General features: G+C 31.8%; 2 protein-coding genes across 6 annotated transcripts; one reads left to right on the top strand and one right to left on the bottom strand.

Annotated features, from left to right (window-relative positions):
- The first annotated feature begins 1,268 nt into the window (after positions 1 to 1,268).
- Positions 1,269 to 7,371, top strand: LOC100809718 (protein SPA1-RELATED 3). 4 transcript variants are annotated; one of them, XM_006594700.4, is made up of 8 exons: positions 1,269 to 1,653; positions 2,038 to 3,105; positions 3,267 to 3,424; positions 4,269 to 5,214; positions 5,285 to 5,431; positions 5,564 to 5,875; positions 6,633 to 6,692; positions 6,772 to 7,371. In XM_006594700.4, the coding sequence occupies exons 2-8, from the start codon at positions 2,200 to 2,202 to the stop codon at positions 6,958 to 6,960; spliced, it is 2,718 nt and encodes a 905-aa protein (XP_006594763.1). In that variant the 5' UTR covers positions 1,269 to 1,653; positions 2,038 to 2,199; the 3' UTR covers positions 6,961 to 7,371. The 4 variants fall into 4 exon arrangements, with proteins under 4 accessions (XP_006594763.1, XP_006594764.1, XP_006594766.1 ...); XM_006594701.4 differs by having other exon boundaries at positions 1,271 to 1,653; positions 1,996 to 3,105; XM_003541797.5 differs by lacking the exon at positions 1,269 to 1,653 and adding an exon at positions 1,727 to 1,877.
- A 1,907-nt stretch (positions 7,372 to 9,278) lies between these two features.
- LOC100776045 (beta-glucuronosyltransferase GlcAT14A) lies at positions 9,279 to 13,108 on the bottom strand. 2 transcript variants are annotated; one of them, XM_006594699.4, is made up of 5 exons: positions 12,912 to 13,108; positions 11,434 to 12,161; positions 11,239 to 11,314; positions 11,004 to 11,119; positions 9,279 to 10,258 (listed from the first exon to the last, which is right to left on the bottom strand). In XM_006594699.4, the coding sequence occupies exons 2-5, from the start codon at positions 12,002 to 12,004 to the stop codon at positions 9,759 to 9,761; spliced, it is 1,263 nt and encodes a 420-aa protein (XP_006594762.1). In that variant the 5' UTR covers positions 12,005 to 12,161; positions 12,912 to 13,108; the 3' UTR covers positions 9,279 to 9,758. The 2 variants fall into 2 exon arrangements, with proteins under 2 accessions (XP_006594762.1, XP_003543241.1); XM_003543193.5 differs by having other exon boundaries at positions 12,771 to 12,999.
- Positions 13,109 to 19,647: the final 6,539 nt, after the last annotated feature.

The raw sequence follows: 19,647 nt of genomic DNA, 5'->3' as shown, positions 1-19,647 counted from the left end.
CTTAAATAATAATTTATAATTTGAGTTATATATATAACTATATCAAATATTTGGAGAGAAAAAATAGTTCTAATAGCCTCCATAAATACACAGGATCTCATACGAATAATAATGCATCATGGTCTTTTCAGCCAGTGACCCAATTGGTTAACAGTGACACAGTAAGCAATTAACTAATGATTACTCTTGATCCTGAAATTAAGAAATACTTGTCTCCTGCCTGCATTGAAATCGCAAAAGTGATAATATGAATGTTGAAACTATTCAACTATTTTTTATTATTATCATCAATGTTACTTTCACCAAATAAGACCACACTTTGCCTAACTCTAAACTAATTGTTTATTAGCTTGTCCTGTCGTCGCTTATAACCAAGGGGATTTGATCTTTCCACTTCGGGATAGGGCATGTGTTCCGGAAACAGATACCACATATTTTATTTAGAGCACATACTTCTTCTTCCCCATTTTAGGGAAATGATTTTTTTGTCATTTTATAATTCCAATTATTGTATTATTTTTTTTATGAAATTACATGTTAATTTTTTAAAAACTAAAATACTAATGACATTTCTTAGTTCATGTGTCTAAATCTTAAACATTCTTCTAAAAAAATAAATCTTAAACATAAAACAAAATAGAAACGGAGTATAAAATAGAAAATGCTACTATCTTCATTTTTATTTACTTAATTTATCAGAATTAAGAGAAAATTAATTATTTTACTTGATATTCATGAATTTATATATTTTTCCAATGTCACCATCGTAATTAATGCTCTTTTATTTTTTCTAAATGTTTCTAGTACAACCTTTATTTTTTTAAATTAGGAGTATTGAACTCTAAAAATAATTAATGTAAGATATTATAAATTGAGTCTTCTAAAAAAAAATTAGTTACGTTTTACACAATCATTCGAATGTATGATAATTTTATTTATCTTTAAAATAATTTAATTTTAACCGACACATCAAACTCAAGTAACAAACACGGCTTATAGTTGAGTTATATGAATAAGAACGAAATTTATTACTCTTTTTGGGAGTATAAATTAAATGTGTTTAGATACTTGTTAACAGAATCGTAATAAAATATAAAATACTAATATGTGTTCGTTACTTTTTGAAAATTTCAAACATGGCCCACGAGTTACAAAAGTTTAATAATCTCTCTCTCCTTCAACCCTCTGAGGCCATGGTAGTGCCACGTATAACATAGCGGGAAGATAACGAAGATGAAGAGGAAATGAAATGCCCCTTCCTCAAGGCTTATAAACTATTAAGAGTAACAAAATTGATACCCAATGTGGAAACAAAAGGAGAGGCTAATACTAGAGTATGCAAAATACGGCAGAGATTACTTTGGTTAATTCTCAAACGACTTTTTTTAATTCCAATATTAGTTTTATATTACTGTAATTGTTTGTGTGGGGGAGGTTTTATTTGTTCTGTACTTTTGTTTTAACTTTTTATTATTATTACTGTGTTATTTTTTCTTCTTCTGATTTTCCTATAATAAGAGAAATGTTGGGAATTTATGAGGCTGTGGAGCTTCAATGTGCTTGTGTTGTGTGTGCAACTAGAAAGTTTTTGTTGTGTGGCTCTGTTGTGAGGTTGGCCTAGCAGAAACAGGAGATCCTCCTATGGTGACACTGGTACACCTCTATCTCTCTCTCTATCTATCTATCTCTTCTTCTTTCACTATTTGTCTCTCTGTCTCAATTACAAGTGTCTCTCTATCTGTCTGCTCATTTATTAACTCTGATGGGTGGGTGGTGGGAAAATTCTGATCAATTTGGATAACGTTTGGTACTTTTTTGGAGGGTCTATGTTTGTTTTCCCTACTGTTGGAGTCGAGGAACCTTTAGCCTTTGTAGAAGTACTGTTTATTTTTTGTTGGCTTGGTTTGGTTTGGTTTGCTGAATTTTAACATATCCCTTTTAAAAAGTTTGTCTTTTTTTTTATTTATTCTTTTTTTTTTTTTATTTTGTATAAAGGGATAGATTGCATTCTGAAGAGTTTGTGAATTCATGGTGCAGACTTGACAGAGGAAGTTGTGATCGTGTTCAGTGTGAAAAAAAGGTTGAAAGGTTGATCTTGATTGATATTGGAGTCTTTGTGATGAAATGAGTTTGAGTTATAATGGTGATGGTGGAGGTGCTAGAGTGTGAGGCAAGTTGGAGGAGGGCCATAGTTTATGGATGTGTTGTTGTACTTGGCCTACATGCAACTCTAGCTGGATGAAGATGGAGCCTTCTGGGTCTGCTTTTCAGAATTCTGGCAGTTCTAGGGCCTTGAACAGTTCTGGAGTCTCAGATAGGAACCAAAGGGTTCATTGTCCTCAAAGGAACCCCTTCTTGGGTGAGGCATCCCAGGATTCGGGGTTCAGAAAGGAAAGGGATAGGTTTCTGTTGGCTCAAGGTGGTCAGCCTAAGAACTTGGGCGGTGGTTTTTCGGGGTTGTGTGAGGACGAGGTGGAGGTTGACCCCTTTTTCTGTGCTGTAGAATGGGGTGATATTAGCTTGAGGCAATGGTTGGATAAACCTGAACGATCGGTGGGTGCCTTCGAATGCTTGCACATATTTAGGCAAATAGTAGAGATTGTCAGTGTAGCGCATTCTCAAGGAGTTGTAGTTCACAATGTGAGGCCTTCCTGCTTTGTCATGTCCTCTTTCAACCATATCTCATTTATTGAATCAGCATCTTGTTCAGATACTGGATCGGATTCTTTGGGAGAAGGATTAAACAACCAAGGCGGTGAGGTTAAAACTCCAACATCTCTCTGTCCCCATGATATGCCTCAGCAGAGTATGGGAAGTGAAGATTTTATGCCTGTCAAGACTTTAACCACCCCTGCTCAGTCAGATTCTAGTTGCATGTTGTCGAGTGCCGTGTATGCGGCTCGTGCATCATTGATAGAAGAAACAGAAGAAAATAAAATGAAAGATAGGAGAAAGGATGACGAAGTAGAAGGAAAGAAGCAATCATTTCCAATGAAACAGATACTACTAATGGAGATGAGTTGGTACACTAGTCCTGAAGAGGGTGCTGGTGAATCTAGTTCTTGTGCTTCAGACGTTTATCGATTGGGGGTTCTCCTTTTTGAGGTTTGTAACAGAAATTGTTCAATTCTTAAGTTCTTATAATAGGGTTTACTTCGATATACTCTATCTTATATTTTGTTTGTTACAATGGAAGTAAGATATAGTGTTGAAAGACCCTATTTACATTTTGATGTACTCTAATTTAATTACCTTACATGTTACAGCTATTTTGTCCGCTCAGCTCAAGAGAAGAAAAGAGTAGAACCATGTCTAGCCTTAGACACAGAGTTCTTCCTCCACAGTTACTTCTAAAGTGGCCTAAAGAAGCTTCTTTTTGTTTATGGTTACTGCATCCTGACCCTAGTGGTCGTCCAACACTCGGGTAATTATCTTCATCACATGGTTTTTAGTTTTTGCATATTATATATCCAAATTGTTTATGACATATCCCATTTACCTGCCATTTGAATGCCTTTTTTTTTTCCTTTTTGTTTTCTATTTCTTCAATTCATGAGATATTAAAAGGTTCTGATTCTTCTAATTGGCAATTTATTTCAAATTAGATCCTTAGAAGCTGATTTTACGTTGAATTTTCTGAGATTATTTAAGCTTCAAGATGTCTGATTTACTTATCTCTTAGATACAAAGCTCACTATGAAGTGTCTATTTGAGAAACTAATTAGATAGGTTCGTAAATAATATAAGATAAACTTGAACATAATCATGTGATAACTTTTGCACTAATTTTGCGGTGTTGGCTTGTATCTGTTTTGTAAAGAAGTTTTCTATATGATATTTATGTTTTTGCTGAAGGTGGAAGATAGGCAGTAAATCATTTGCCAAAACAAATATGACAATATTGGATAAAATTTGCTGACTTGTTGAAATATGTTTAAGAATTTCTATGCTAAATAAAAGTTTTTAATACTTCTCTCTTTAAGCATTCATGGAAACTTGAGGCTTCGATTGGTTTTTGTGTCATAGGAAGAGTCAGCAAATTCTTGCACCGTATGCTAAATGGATACATTTAGTGTTTGCAAAATCTATACTGTTTTTTCCTTGTTCTCTGTTTATGAGTTATGTTTCTTAGTTTTTTTCATCCGAGCAGATTCCATAGAGTTATACAATATAGTAGCTAAGAATCAAACGCCTGATCAATCAAACCATTTTTAATTCTGTCATAAACATTACACATTTTTTAAACCATTTGTTTACTTTCCTAGCAGGGAGTTGTTGCAGAGCGACTTCCTTAATGAACAGAGAGATGATATGGAAGAACGTGAAGCAGCGATAGAGCTGAGACAAAGGATAGATGATCAGGAGTTGCTGTTAGAATTCCTTTTATTACTTCAACAGAGAAAACAGGAAGTTGCTGAGAAGTTGCAACATACTGTCTCTTTTCTGTGTTCAGATATTGAAGAAGTGACCAAGCAGCACGTTAGATTTAAAGAGATTACTGGTGCTGAACTGGGGAGTGATGAGCATTCAGCATCAAGTTTCCCATCCATGACAGTTGTTGATAGTGAGGGTTCTGCTTTTCTAGGGACTAGAAAACGAGTCAGACTAGGGATGGATGTTAAAAACATTGAGGAATGTGTCGATGATGTAGGGGATGATCAGAAAAGTAACGGAAGTTTTCTTTCAAAAAGTTCACGGCTAATGAAGAACTTTAAGAAACTTGAGTCAGCATACTTTTTAACACGATGTAGACCAGCCTATTCCTCTGGGAAACTGGCGGTTAGACATCCACCTGTAACAAGTGATGGTAGAGGGTCTGTTGTCATGACTGAAAGAAGTTGCATCAATGACTTGAAATCTAAAGAGCAGTGCAGGGAGGGTGCGAGTGCTTGGATAAATCCTTTTCTTGAGGGTTTGTGCAAGTATTTATCATTCAGTAAGCTAAAGGTTAAGGCTGACCTAAAGCAAGGAGATCTTTTGCATTCTTCCAACCTAGTATGCTCACTCAGCTTTGATCGTGATGGAGAGTTTTTCGCTACTGCCGGTGTGAATAAGAAAATTAAAGTGTTTGAATGTGATTCAATAATAAATGAGGATCGTGATATCCACTATCCAGTTGTGGAGATGGCTAGCAGGTCAAAGTTAAGCAGTATATGTTGGAATACATATATCAAAAGTCAAATTGCTTCAAGCAACTTTGAAGGTGTTGTACAGGTAAGTCAATTGCCATCAATAAATTGTTTATGGTATGCATAACAATATTGTAACTTCTCTTCTTATTCAGTTATGGGATGTAACAAGAAGTCAAGTAATCTCTGAAATGAGGGAGCATGAGCGGCGGGTGTGGTCAATTGATTTCTCATCAGCAGACCCAACAATGTTAGCAAGTGGGAGCGATGACGGTTCTGTCAAGCTATGGAGTATCAATCAGGCAATTCCATTTTTGCACTTGGTGGAATGTCAGCTTTGAAACTAAACGTACTGCAGTCATCTGTTGCATGTTTTATGTATATTATGCTGGATGTATAATGAGTTGTTTCTCTCACCTGGGATGTTTCTGCAGGGAGTTAGTGTTGGTACCATCAAAACCAAGGCAAATGTTTGCTGCGTTCAGTTCCCTCTGGATTCTGCTCGTTTTCTTGCTTTTGGCTCAGCAGATCACCGAATATATTACTATGATCTACGCAACCTAAAAATGCCGCTTTGTACTTTAGTTGGACATAACAAGACTGTGAGCTACATCAAGTTTGTAGACACTGTGAACCTTGTCTCTGCTTCCACAGATAACACTTTGAAGCTTTGGGATTTGTCTACATGTGCATCTCGAGTTATAGACTCACCGATTCAATCATTCACGGGTCATGCGAATGTTAAGGTATATCTGCTGACGAAAGTAACTTGTGTCTTCACTGCCATATGAGTTTTTAGTTATATTTTCCCAAGGATTTGTTTTATTATGGTCAGTTATATGTTGAGGATAAATAAGTAGGCAATTTTTATCAACCAACCCCCCGCCACCAAAAAAACAAAGCCAGTTCACTTGAAGATTATTTCCTATTCGAAGATAACTTATAGCCAAAGATATAACTGTTGTCATATTTTAGGCAATGAGCTTGATACTAATTTTGTGTGTGTGTGCAAGAGTCTCCCGCCCCCAAATTAATGTTTCTATCAGCGAATGAAGTTTATAGTGACAGCAGCGTGATAATTATTAGACTGCCTGATTCCTAATCTTGTTTGTGGGTAAAAATAAAATGTGACAGTGCATAAGTTATTAAGGGTGATACTAATTAGAATCATTGGCTCCTTTGCAATTTTACTCTAAAACAATGCCTGTTCAGCGTTCATGATCTAGTGGCATTCACTGTTTTCTTTTCTGTTAATAGCTACTGAGATATTTGGACTTCTGCATCAATCCTTGTGCATGCCTCATGGTGTAGCATATCTTGTTCTCTATGTTTGAGATCCATATATTCTGTTCAAAATCAATTATGGACCTGTGTGACTGTGCATGAAAATTATATTAAAAATTAGGCTCAATTATTATTGATTTCCATACATTTTTATGTAAGCCATTTTTCAATTTTGAGGTATCATATAATATCCTGCTGATGCATCTTCCTTTCTTGCAGAACTTTGTGGGGTTATCAGTATCTGATGGTTACATTGCCACTGGTTCAGAGACAAATGAGGTATTTCACGTCTTTTTCTCAGTTTTCTTTTCCTATTGATTTTACATTACTACTGAAGGTAACCTTCTGTGTGAATTAGGTGTTCATATACCACAAAGCCTTCTCCATGCCAGCATTGTCATTCAAGTTTCAGAACACAGACCCTCTTTCCGGTAATGAAGTGGACGACGCTGCGCAGTTTGTGTCCTCGGTTTGCTGGCGCGGCCAGTCGTCCACCTTGCTCGCTGCAAATTCCACAGGGAATGTCAAAATTCTGGAGATGGTTTAATAAGTTGTTGGCGTCTACACATCAATCTACTACAAAAATGATAGAGTTTGCTGAGCATGAGGTGACAGAGCCTATGCTTAAGATTATAGCTTCTGTTGCCACTGAATGCTATACAAAGGGGTATATAGATTCCTTGATTATTATTTGTAAGTTGTAACATAACAAATTTTTGCATTAGTAGTTCATAGCGGAAGCAGTTAAAGAAAAGAGAGATTGATCGCGTGGAAAACCAAAAAAGCTCATGTAGATAGTGTCACATTGAAGAAAAAGTGAACGTCACAACAATCAATATCAGATTTTTACGGTTATGATCCATATTCAATGATAGTTACATTCACCTAGTGGAAGCTACTCATTTTGTGTAGAATTCGATAATATTTACAGATAAAAAATCTATTGCATTTTCTAAAATATTTCTTGTTTTTAATGTGCTAAGTTGGTGCAAGCTTTTATGAATTGAATGTCCCGTATCATGTGGATTGTGGAACGTGGCACATTAAATGCCTTTTATTATACTCAATTGTGGCATATCAAATGACTATGTAAATCTTGGCCAAAGATTATGGATGGGTAAATTTTTTATTTTGAATATTATTGAATAGTTTGGTAGTTTTTAATAGCTATATTCCTTTTTCTCCTTTCACTTTTATATCCGTGGACTAGTTATTTTAATTTTTAACTTTTGTAATAGGTTTGTAATTTTTATGTAATGTTGAAATTATGGGAATTTATTTAAATATTGAGGGAGGAAAATGAGATATTATACATTTATATTTTGAAAATTATATGGATTTGATGTATGATATGTTAGATATGTAATGATGCGATAGATGTGTTACAAAACATACAGTCCTAACTTTTACTAACACTAATCAGCTTCCTAATAATATATGTTTTAGAAAACCTAACCGGATTGGTCGCATTGGTGGTTCGACCGAAAAATTGGTGAAATGGTCAAATATTTGCTCTAAATAAATAAATAAAACTGGCCTTAAGAAAAATTGGAAAAAGTAGAAAATCAGTTAAAAAAATTGGTTCACAGCGTGTTAGTGAAAACTATTTTATAAAATGTTGATATGATTTTTTTCGTTTAAAAAATTGAAAAATTAATCTAAGATGTTTGCCATTTTCTTTTTTATTTTAGATGTAAACTTATTATTATCAATAGACATTGTTGTGTATTTTTTTTTTAAATTTAGACCTAAGTATAATTTCAAATTTCAAAAAGAAAATTAGATCCAAGTATTATAATATATTTGATTTGGATATTCGAGTGTACTATGAACGTTAGAAAAGCCTTCCATTCAGCAAAAAAAGAGAGGTTAGAATAGCCTTCAAAATTATATTGTTTTAATGTAATAAACTTTCAATATTATGTTTTTTAATATAATTTTACGTATCGTGCATTATTTAATTCATATTAATGTGTTATTAAGATGAATTCGACTACGATTAAACTATTAAACCTTGAAATAATATATTGATTTGGCCTTGTTTTAAAAACCTTGCTAATAATCTGTATATATAAGGAAATAAAAAAAAAACTATGAAAACTAAAGAATTTAGATATTATTGGATATTTTTATTTTATAAATATTCTGACAATTATCTTGCAATATTAGTGGCAAATTGGTTGTGAGATTAGTATTTGCGTGTGCTCAAGGTACTACCTACATTGGGTTAGCGTTTTATTGTTTTTTCTTGCAACGTTGACCAGAGAAAGAAAAGAATATTTTTCCCTTACTATAAGTTACTTAAAGGAATATTAGTGGCATATATTAAACTCCAATTTCATTATATTGACTAAAAAACAAAGTCAATTTCCTTACAAGATTCTAACGATATACTATTCCAACTTACGTGAAGACGAAGCTTTGTGTGAAAGTGAATTACCTTTCTTTCTAGTTGCCACTGCTGTTTTTGGCACGCGTTTTCCTCAATAAACCCAACACACGCATCAAACTAGAGACTTGTTTTTATGTCAAAAATCATATAAGGCTAAAACACATGATTTTTTTTCTCTCTGATGTAACAAGAAACCTAATATCCGTAGATATAAGATAGGTTGGATGATTAAAAGAGACAAAAACGGAAAAAAGATTGTAAGTTTGATCCTCTGCTAACACAAAATAAACAACTAACATTTGTCAATTAAAAAAAAAAAACTGATATCCATGATGTACCAGAATTATAAGCAAAGAGAATGAATAAGATTGTGCTTGTTACCTAATACCCATGTTTCTTCTGCCACAAATGTTTTCCAAATTGATGAAACAAGTCATAATATAATTGCTACTGAACTAGAGAAAACTAACCAATTTATATAAATCCAGACATGCATAATCCACTGAAACATGAAAATAAATGTCTAGCAGAGTTTTTGGCTGATTGAGCCTAGCATTTAAATATTTAATTATCCAAACTCTGATGTCTATCAAAAAGATCGTGACTCATGAAACGTGAAGTAACAAAAAACATAAGCAAAAATGTATAAAATTCCGGGATCATGATGCTGCTTAAAAATTGTGTTACCTATGGGTAAAAAGGACCTACAAAAAGAAAGATGACTCTCATGCAAGCTTTGGTACTTCACATAGAGGCAACTAACTATAAGTATAGCTAAGTTAATAAATATCTGGGATTGATTTGCTATATTATGAATGAGGTGCAATTGCACTCTAACCTCAAAAACTTGTCTCTCTTCAAGTAGGTGCTGGAATACTAATGTATCTGGTTATAAGAATAACCTTCATCTATCCAACTCTTCCATCTCCAACCACAAAAGTCCTCAACAGGATCTATTTACACTGATCCTCACCAGATTTAGCCTTCAAAGTTAGCCCCGCGACAAGGCGATGAAGCCTTTGAGACCCCGGACCCGGTTTGAGTTTATAAATGTTCCCAATCTCAGAACATTTGGGTTTGCCGGTGCACCAACCACCGAGCGGGAATAGTCCATTTCTCTTACGGAGAATCTTTTTATCAATCCAATCCAAGGATGGATCATCTTGCTTAAACTTTCTTGCAAAGGCAGCACCACTTTCAACCATTTTGTCTGTGTCATTGATGTTAAGGACGTGAGGGTGCTGTTTAGGAGGGACGTCCCAGGAAATATAATGCAAGTCACTATTTACAAGGGTTTTAGCCCATTCTGGTGCATTGCATGCAACAGTCTGAAAGTAGCCTTCAGGGGAAGACAGAAAATTAGTGTAGTACATGAGAAGGGTCCTTGGCAGATTGTCCCATCCCCATACAAGATATTCAACAAAGTCGTGTGATAAAACTGTCCATGCTGAACCTGCAATGTAGGTACAATAATTCAACAAAAATTATCAGAAAGCAGAGCAAATAGTATATGCACTGAAAGTGTATAGGGCTTTTAAATAGAGTAAATAGTATGGGGCTTTTAAGTTGTCAACCAATAAAAAATTGTCATGTCTTTATAATTTTGTCAACTTATATAATAACTACCTTGAAAGTCATCCCTAACATGATTTTAGATTGGTTGACATTATAAAAATCCTTTACACTGTCAGTGCATAGATTTTAAACTACATAAAATAACAATGAAAGTGGGTAAATGATGGTAAGCCAGAAATCAGTCATTTGGCAATTTCGTGTGTATTAGAAGGGGAATTATTTGATTCATGGTTTAAGATTGACTAATATTCACTTCTTCACCCTAAAGGAGGGAAAACAAATTTTCTTAGTTCAAAAGCCCAAAAGGAGAATCTTTCATGAAACAAGCACATTTTACCGATTGTAAGAACTTATGTTTTTGAAAATACACAAGCATATATTTTAATTCTACCCTAAGAAGCTATGTCCTTGGTGAAAATTAAATAAACCACATAACATAATGAGATATCGGAACCAAGGTAATGTTATCTTATCAACAACCCAGAAAAAAGTAGCCTCTACAACTACAACATGTATCTGGTTTCATTTTTAGACTAAACCATTCTTTTTCCAAATTTGCATATGTGAACCTCTAGAAAAGTGATCAATGGCAAAGAAATAAAGTTAGGAAGGAGAAAACTAACCAGTGAATAATTTAAATGCTGTTGGCAGAGGTCTCTTAGGATTAACCCAAAATACATCAGATTTGGTTGACATGTAAAGCCCAGGGTCTACAATTAACGGCATTGCTCGTTTATCACTGCATATAGTTCAATTCATCATTATGTAAGGGTTCATATGTCATGGGGGAGGAGACAATTCATTATTTATATGTCAAGGCTTGCTTATATCAGGTGAAAAAGAGAAGAAAAAACTTACAACTTCCACCCTAACTGACTTGTGTGCTCAATGAAATTAAGGCCTCTATCTAAATCTGAAAAAGTATATAGTAGATCTGCACAATTATAAACTCATATTAGTCTAACAATCATTGAGCAGAACAAGTTGTCATCTTAAAAACTTTGAATCAGAACAAATTTTAATAGAAGAAATCACATAGGATAATAAACTAACCATCCTGTGTCACAAGAGGATAGTCTGAAGCACTAAGATTAATAAACCAGTCCCAGTCTTTACTTCTCTTGAGCAGAATGGCGCAAGCATGAAGAGTATTAGAAACCATCGTTGGTCCTCGGTAAGTCACCATGTTAGCCTTTGTGATTACATAAACGTTCCCAACCTCAGCGAATACATGTTGTCTTTCAATTCTATGTGCAATCTCCATCCTTTCCTCTAGCGGTGATTCAAGGTCCATATGAACAACATAATGGTTTAGGGGATGATAAAGTGCATGAAGGGTTCTCCATAGCTTTTCCAAATCCCCTTTGGAGCCGGAAATCAAGTAGGCAAAACGAGGAAGCGCAGGCCTAGCCGGCGCTGGAGCAGGAGAAGCCTTCCTCTCCACAATAACCGGGGCAGTTTGGTTTGAGCGTAAATGAGAAGGGAGAAAGAAAAAGAGTGAATTGATGGAGTGAATTTTAGAGACAAGACCCATGTTGAAGGATGAAACTAGTAAGAGCATGCATATTGCAAAACACACTATGAAAGGATATAACCATTTCTTCTCTACGTTTAAGAACCCCATAACTGAGAACTATCACGGATAGTAATACTTCACATTCTATGATTCCATCAATGACTCAAAAATAAATTGCCAATTCACCATCAAACAGCCACTACAACACACATATTTGGCATCCTCTTCATATATCTTCTCAACAATCTCTGTCTCTGAATAGTGTCTGTCGCATCAAAATCAAATATTATATTCAACAAAAATGTATACTTCTCTCCTGGGAATATACTGATTATTTAACAAACGAAGGAATCACAGTTCCGTAATCAAACGGATTAAGCATCTATCAATAAATAAATCGATAGTTAAATGACCAAAACTAGAAGATACGAATCTAAGTATGTCTAGTGAAACGTGACAAACCTGAGCATCAAAAGAATCGAAAGAAAAAAAGTGACCAAAGAATATTAAACAACAGATTTTGTTCTTGACAATGACGAGCTAAGAAGAAAATGAGGAAAAAAAGAGATAAAAGAACGGTGCAACAAAATTGATTATCATAACACAAAAGCCAGAAAAACAACGATCTAGAACAAATCAACGAATTGTTGGGAATAAATCAAGATAAATTTTAGCTCCAACAATGGTCTATAAATTTTATCTCTAACTGCTGCATTAAAAATATTAATAGAATATGATCATCAAAAGAAACAACATAACAAAAAAAAAAAACTGAAAAAAGGAGAAAACCCAGATAAAAAAAATTCACTGATTCAATTTTTTTATGACCCTTGAAACAGCAGAAACACACAAGAATAAGGAGAAAGGAAACTACCTGCATCTGCATGACAAAGAACAACACAACACGAGCTGAAAGATAAGCTTAATAACTCAAATAAAAAATGTTTAGTGTTAATCAGGATTATGCAGATCACACTAATGAATTTTACTACAGAGATAAAAACGAGGGACAAACCAGTTTGTGATGGAGGACGCGTCCACGTCTAAGAAACACATAAGAGAGAGAGAGGCTCTAAAATGAAGCGCATAATAATGATAATGAATAAGAGAAGAGAACAATGAGTTTCTTTTTAATGTGTGACTTGTAACTTGTAACGTGTACGTTTGTTTGTGTCAGTGCTTCAAATCCTACGTGTCAGACAAAACGGTTCCATTTCTTTTTGGACTTGCTTTGCCTATATATAATGAATTTAGAATAATCATGTAATGTAAGCGTGTTGTTGTTGGATGGTAGTAGTTGCTAATTATTAATCCAGTCATACATTGTAATTTTTTAAGTTATACTAGTAATAGGTACTCATAATTTTTGTCAAAAAAATTGCTTATAATTAAAGTTTTCTTGTAATTTCATTTGATTTTAAATAAAAACAATACCGCTCTCATGCCTAGCCATCTAGGTGAGTAATTAGATCATTTTGATAAAGTGAAAAATAATAATTTAAGATCAAAATTTTAAATTAAAATAAAGTGAAATAATATAAATCTCACGTCATTTTATTATTCATTCTTTTTCTCTACTATCGAATATATTGCTAGTCTTAAATATATATATATATATATATATATATATATGCAATTTTATTCATAAAAATATTAATATTATTTAATATATGCTCAATATTACTAGTGAGAAATGATAATGACTAATAGATCCTACCTATAAAAATTACCTGAGGCAAAAATAAGATAGTTATTTTCTATTAAAGTGGACATTAATGTGTCAATCTTAATTAATCAATAGAAATTAATATTTAATAATGTCAATCTTCTAAAAAGAGAGGATATGACAAAAAGAAATATGTTATCATTATTGATAGTGTAGCTCTATCATAGTCATAATACATATCCTACTTTAGTGACATCATCTTTCTGTTACCCAAATTATCGGTCAAACTCGAGGAATGAGTAGATTTTGTGAAGAAACAAATTGTAAATAAATTTTCCAAAACTGATGAAGGAAAAAGAGGAGAAAGTCTTAGAATGTTTCGAATAATGATAAACATTCGAAACAGAAATAAAAGTAATCACAAACAAATATAAGAGTTCAGGGACAGAGAAGAAGAATGCACCAAAGTTTTATATTAGTTTAGCCACCTCAATTATGACATACATTTGGTACTTAAGAATTTTTCACGGTCAAATCAAAGAATTATAGTAATAAGTATTTTACACCGGTCTATTAACACCGAATTTTGTATGTACGAAAGTAATTAACACCGGTCTAATTGAGTTATTTTTTCTGTACCGGATGATACTTTATACGAATTCCTTATCTCCTGAGAATTATTATAAAATAATTTTCAAATTTTAATTGAATTGTAGGTACAATAGACGATCCTCTTTTTAATAACATCATAACAAAATCTTTTTTTTAATAAAAATCTAATAAGAAACAATTGCGACTAATTCATTTAATACAAATTTTAGCTTACAAAAAATATTATGTTAAAAAAAAATAGACAAAATAAAATGTTTTATCTGTTGATCCAAATTAAACCAAATTATTTAAAAACCAATTGGTTTGGGTTGGATTTTTTTTTAGAAAATCAACCCAAACCAAGCCGTTTAAATTTGATTGAGTTGGATTATAGGTTTGACTAAATCCAATTCAAACCGACCCGCTTATACCCCTAATTAAAAACAACTCTACTTTAATTATTTAATCTTCATGGTAATTTTAGTGTAAAATTTAAATTGATATAATTATTAATTAAAATTAACTAACCTAACTTTTTCACACAACTTGTTGTGTTGAAGGTTGTGTAACATTGTGATTTTTTTTTAGATTGTAACATTGTGATTTTTATTTATCGCATAATTAAGTGTGTGATTAATACCACAAAAAGAACTAAATTTAAATTTTTATTTAATAAACTAACTAATAAAAACTATAAAATTCCATGTGTTTTGTATGTTTTTAATGGTCACTGGGCTTGATTTCGGGCTTTGGCACATGTAAGAAGAGGTGGGTATATGAAAAAGGCTTAGCTGGATAGCAAAAGTCCAAACTCACTTCAAAAACCTTCTCCGAGTCTTTTATATGATGAAGCTTCCCCTCCTTTACTCAATTTCTCATTTCCTTCTTCTCTACCCAAGCTTTTTCCCTCACTGGAGTTAAGGAAGTAAAACTCTACACAATTGGATGGTCCTTCTTCCAGTCTAGAGCTTCCTTAGGTGCCTATTGTATTGTGTTCTTCTAGTTGAACCTACAATAGGAGTTGGTAAGGACCTTTCTTGTAGCACAAAGTTTATATCTTTAATCTCCCTCTTAAGGAGTTCTCACCGTTTTAGGGTAAGGGGAGCTTTATCTTATACTATACTGTGTTGAGATATTGAATTCTTGATTCATTGGATTGTTATTGGGTTGTTTTCCTTTTTTCCCATTTTGAAACCTCGTAAGTTGGAAAATAAAGAATTTTTAAGATTAAGCTTGAATGAGGGTTTTATTTAATAGATTAGTCAGTTAGAAATGTAATATGAATGTTAAGGAATGTTATGCCACGCTTAGTTTGCATTTGGAAGACCATGGATGGCCACAGGAAGCAAACTCACAAAAATTCATGAAGTTGCAAATCTATAATGCTAGACTAAACCTAGGAATTTTGAGGCTTAGACTAAGGCCTCCATGACTCATTTTTAGTTCCAGGGGCATCAAGCTAAGTGTGAGACTCAATGAGGCATAACCTAAGGCCTCTAGAATGGGGTTTTTTGTTCCTGGGGTTGTAGGCTAAGCATGAAAACCCATACGCTAAGCGTGAAGCCTCCAAAATGGGGTTTAAAGCTATGTGTTAATGCTAGGAGCCATATTTACATTTTTTTATGAGATAAATATTTTATTGTTATTAAGCTAAATTTTTGGAATGATTATGGTATTAATTGAAAATGAAGTTTTATCTTAATGTGGTGATGTTTGTTAAGGTGATGGTGGACAATCTATGGTACGTGAGGGTTTCCTACTTGGTTTAGTAAACCATTGGATGGAATTCTAGCGACGAGTAAGGTGAATTTATGTTGATGATTTTGGTGAATATGTATATAATCGACTGTGTATTGACGTGCAAGTTAAAAATTGTATTTGTATTCATACATAATGCCAGTTGACATTCCATATGGATAGATACGTAAGTTGGAGGTGCTCAATAGACTTTGAACCTAATGTTGGAGGTTTTCGTGATAATTAATATGAATGAATTTACATAATAGATTAATGAGTGAATCCTTATAAATGCAAGATCTTTCAAATCTTATAAAGGTAAGCAAACATCAACACTTATGCATTTTCCATAAGTCACATTTCCTTCAGATGATCAATTGTACGTCATCTTTGAATGCTCATGGAGTGGGACTATGTTAAAGCATGTATCAATGTTGATTGTTGAAGGTGAAAATCTTCATGGAGTCGAATCTGTATGATATACCATGATGAATTTGCATATGAAAATCATAGTGTGTGAGATGGATTTGTGTATTGAATAATAATAAAATCATTTGATTTTTTGTTAGTTTGTTTAAGTTCTCTCAAGAGTCAATATTATTCTATCATTTCCTCTTTAAATGCATTATGTTTATATTATAAATAAATTTATACTTGTGTTTTGTGTGTTGTATGATTGTAATAAGCATGTGATTGACATAAGAGTAAATAGTAATATTATTACAAGTTCTTAAAATGCTTATGAAAGCGGATAGGGATGATAAAAATGGGATGACATTCATTTTTTTGTTCTTATATATATATATATGACCAACTTAGGATATATTTATAAATACTTAAGCTATCGTGTGTGTCCTCTAAAAGGGGACTATTTTGCTAGTGTATTCACTTTTATATTTATATTTTGTAATGGCATAAGGCATACTATCCATATATTAGCAATACTTGATGAATGTAGATACATATTTTGAATGTGAAAAAAAAAACTTATAGTTAATTTGTAATAATTGTAATAGTTGAATAGAATGATTAGATATAGTTAATTATGTAATGTACACGAGTCGTTACGGTTGGTCCAATTTCAATAAATAATTTTTCGTTTGCTAAAAAAATATAATTATTTTTATTGGATTTGATAAATTAATTATTCATTTATCATAAAAAAAATATGAGAGAGAATATTAAGCTAGCTCTCTACTCTCAACTAGGTCTAAAGCATGGATGTAAATAACCTTGCAAGTTGCAATACACATGATTATGAGAAAGATTAAGAATTTCACTCTTTAAGTTATATATTAATCAATTAAATATATAAAAGTAAACATGCAATAATCAATTAAATTTCAACAAAATTCGAGTCTGCAATAACTTTTTTCATTAAACTTTTAGTAACCTCTTAACATGCCGTGACATCCTATTGTTATTGGATAAGAGATAAGATTGGTATATGATACTAGTAGGATTTTTTTCTCAAAGTGGCGCCACCTCATTTGTAGTCTGCATCATTCTCATCTGTTAGTTAGTTTGGTAGAGACAAAAGAGAGTATAAAATAAATGAAATGAATAATAAAATTATGTAAGACGCACACAAACTTAAAAATACCATATATAATGAAAAAAATCTAAATACTAGGAGTACAAATAAAAATAAGAATGGAGTTGTTTACTTTCTATTTTAATTCAATTTTTTGTTTAAAAATTAAAATTAAAACATCACAAAAACATTAAAGTGGTTAATTCAATTCTTTCAACCCCCTCCATCTAAAGAATAAAGTAGTATTTGTGTATTTGGCTGTATTTATTCAACTTTTTCCTGAATAATAACACCAACGTCCAAGGGGCAAATAAAACAGAAATCAGAAAGAAAAAGTAAAAAAATAAAAAATAAAAATAGTGAGATACTACTATATGAGATGTCACATGTCAGAATGCGCATTGCACGTGGAGAAAACCATTGTGGGTGGTTAAGGGAAGGTGAGAGGGTATTTATGTACTTTACTCTGGGACTACTATTATTTTGTTCCCACTTCCACTTCCCATCCAGATCTAGGACACGTTCCTCGATTTCAACGCCTACTGCACACCACACTTTTTAATGCATAATTTCTTTTTGAGAGACTTTTTAATGCATGAATAATTAAATATAATTATGACTTTTTTTTTCTTGTTTCTTGACAAAATGTGTTAGTCATTTTTAAATTAACCCATCTCTCTAGGAACATGTTTCATTTTTAGTCTAACTTAAATGTAAAAGACAGAATGAAAATGCTTTTCTAAACTTTATTTTTCTACCAATATTTATTTACAACGGATGCCTAAATATGCATTATATTTTTTGTACTATATTATTTTCATTTTAATTCATATGTTTCTTACGTTTTAGTTTTTATATTAGCATTTATTTATTATTAATATTTAAGTAGTTGTTATGAATTTTATTAATGAGATGCTAAAAACTTAAAATATTTATCGTTCGTATTGCCAAACTAATGCTAAAAAACATATGGATAATACTTTCAATTGGTTGCGGATATTTTCTGATGGTTAATCTTTTCTTTAACTTAGAATAGAGTTTTATTAATTTTTTTTAAAATCCAACTAAAATTTATTAAAACAAAAGTGTGAAAAGAAGCACAAGATGGATAATTAAAAGAGATAAGTATTGGACAATTCTTTTATCATATAATAAATAATTTGTTACTAATAAAAATGTATTTGTTTAACTTGTCTGATATTTTAAAGATATTGATTAAAATTTGGCAGAAAAGAAAATGAAAAAATTAGGATTAATATAGTATGTCAGAATTTAAAATTTAAACCATGATTAGTTAAAATTACAATGATACCCCTTATAAAAAGATTACAATGATATTAAAGTTCAATTTATCTAAACAAAAATACAAGAAAGATATTTTCAATAATTTTTAGTTACAATACAAAACAGTCAAAGAGATTTAAATAAGTTGATCCACTAAGATATTTTAACAAAAATAAAAACTAGAAAATATATTTTTAAATATACTGTATATTAATGGATAATGTTAAATTAAAGAGAAAAAAATATCAATTCTCAAACACTATTTCACTTATGCGAAAAAGATAATATATCAATTATTGACAGAAATTTATTAAAAATGATAATTTTTCAAGTATTTCTCTATATTAAATTCAAAATAAATTTAAGGAATACCATTTAAAACAAAATAAATTGTAAATATGTATAAAAAATGAATAAATTTTAAATAAAAAAAACAAATATTCATAGGAGTTAAATGACTTAACAAGAAATAAAATAGTTTTTAAAAACTAGGTTAGAATATGTGTGTCACATTAGCAAAATATGCTATATCACTAAAAAAAATGTAGTGTCACATCGTCTAATTGTTAAATTAAATTTAAATATAAAATTAAAAATATATTTAAAAGTATTAAAATAAATTAAAATATTCAATAAATGTGATTAGGATAAGACATATGAATATAATGATAACACTATAAAAAAAACGAATATAATGATAATAACTTCTAAAATTTTCTTATTTAAGAATGACTCTTAAAATCATCGTTCGATAATAGTTTTTAAAAACACTCTCATCTGATTATTTTTTCGGTGATTTTAAAATTCAAATTTCTAATACTAGACCAGATTTAGTGAAATTAAAAAAATAAAAAAGTATAACTAACACATGAAATTAAGATTTAAAGAGGAAAAAATATTTTTAAGCTAAAATTTAATTTGTGAAGATTTGACTAGGAA

This window comes from Glycine max, chromosome 13 (assembly GCF_000004515.6).
Source record: "Glycine max cultivar Williams 82 chromosome 13, Glycine_max_v4.0, whole genome shotgun sequence".
Classification (NCBI taxonomy): domain Eukaryota; kingdom Viridiplantae; phylum Streptophyta; class Magnoliopsida; order Fabales; family Fabaceae; genus Glycine; species Glycine max.
Note: the sequence above shows the minus strand (reverse complement) of the source record. Positions and strands in the feature narration are given on the sequence as shown.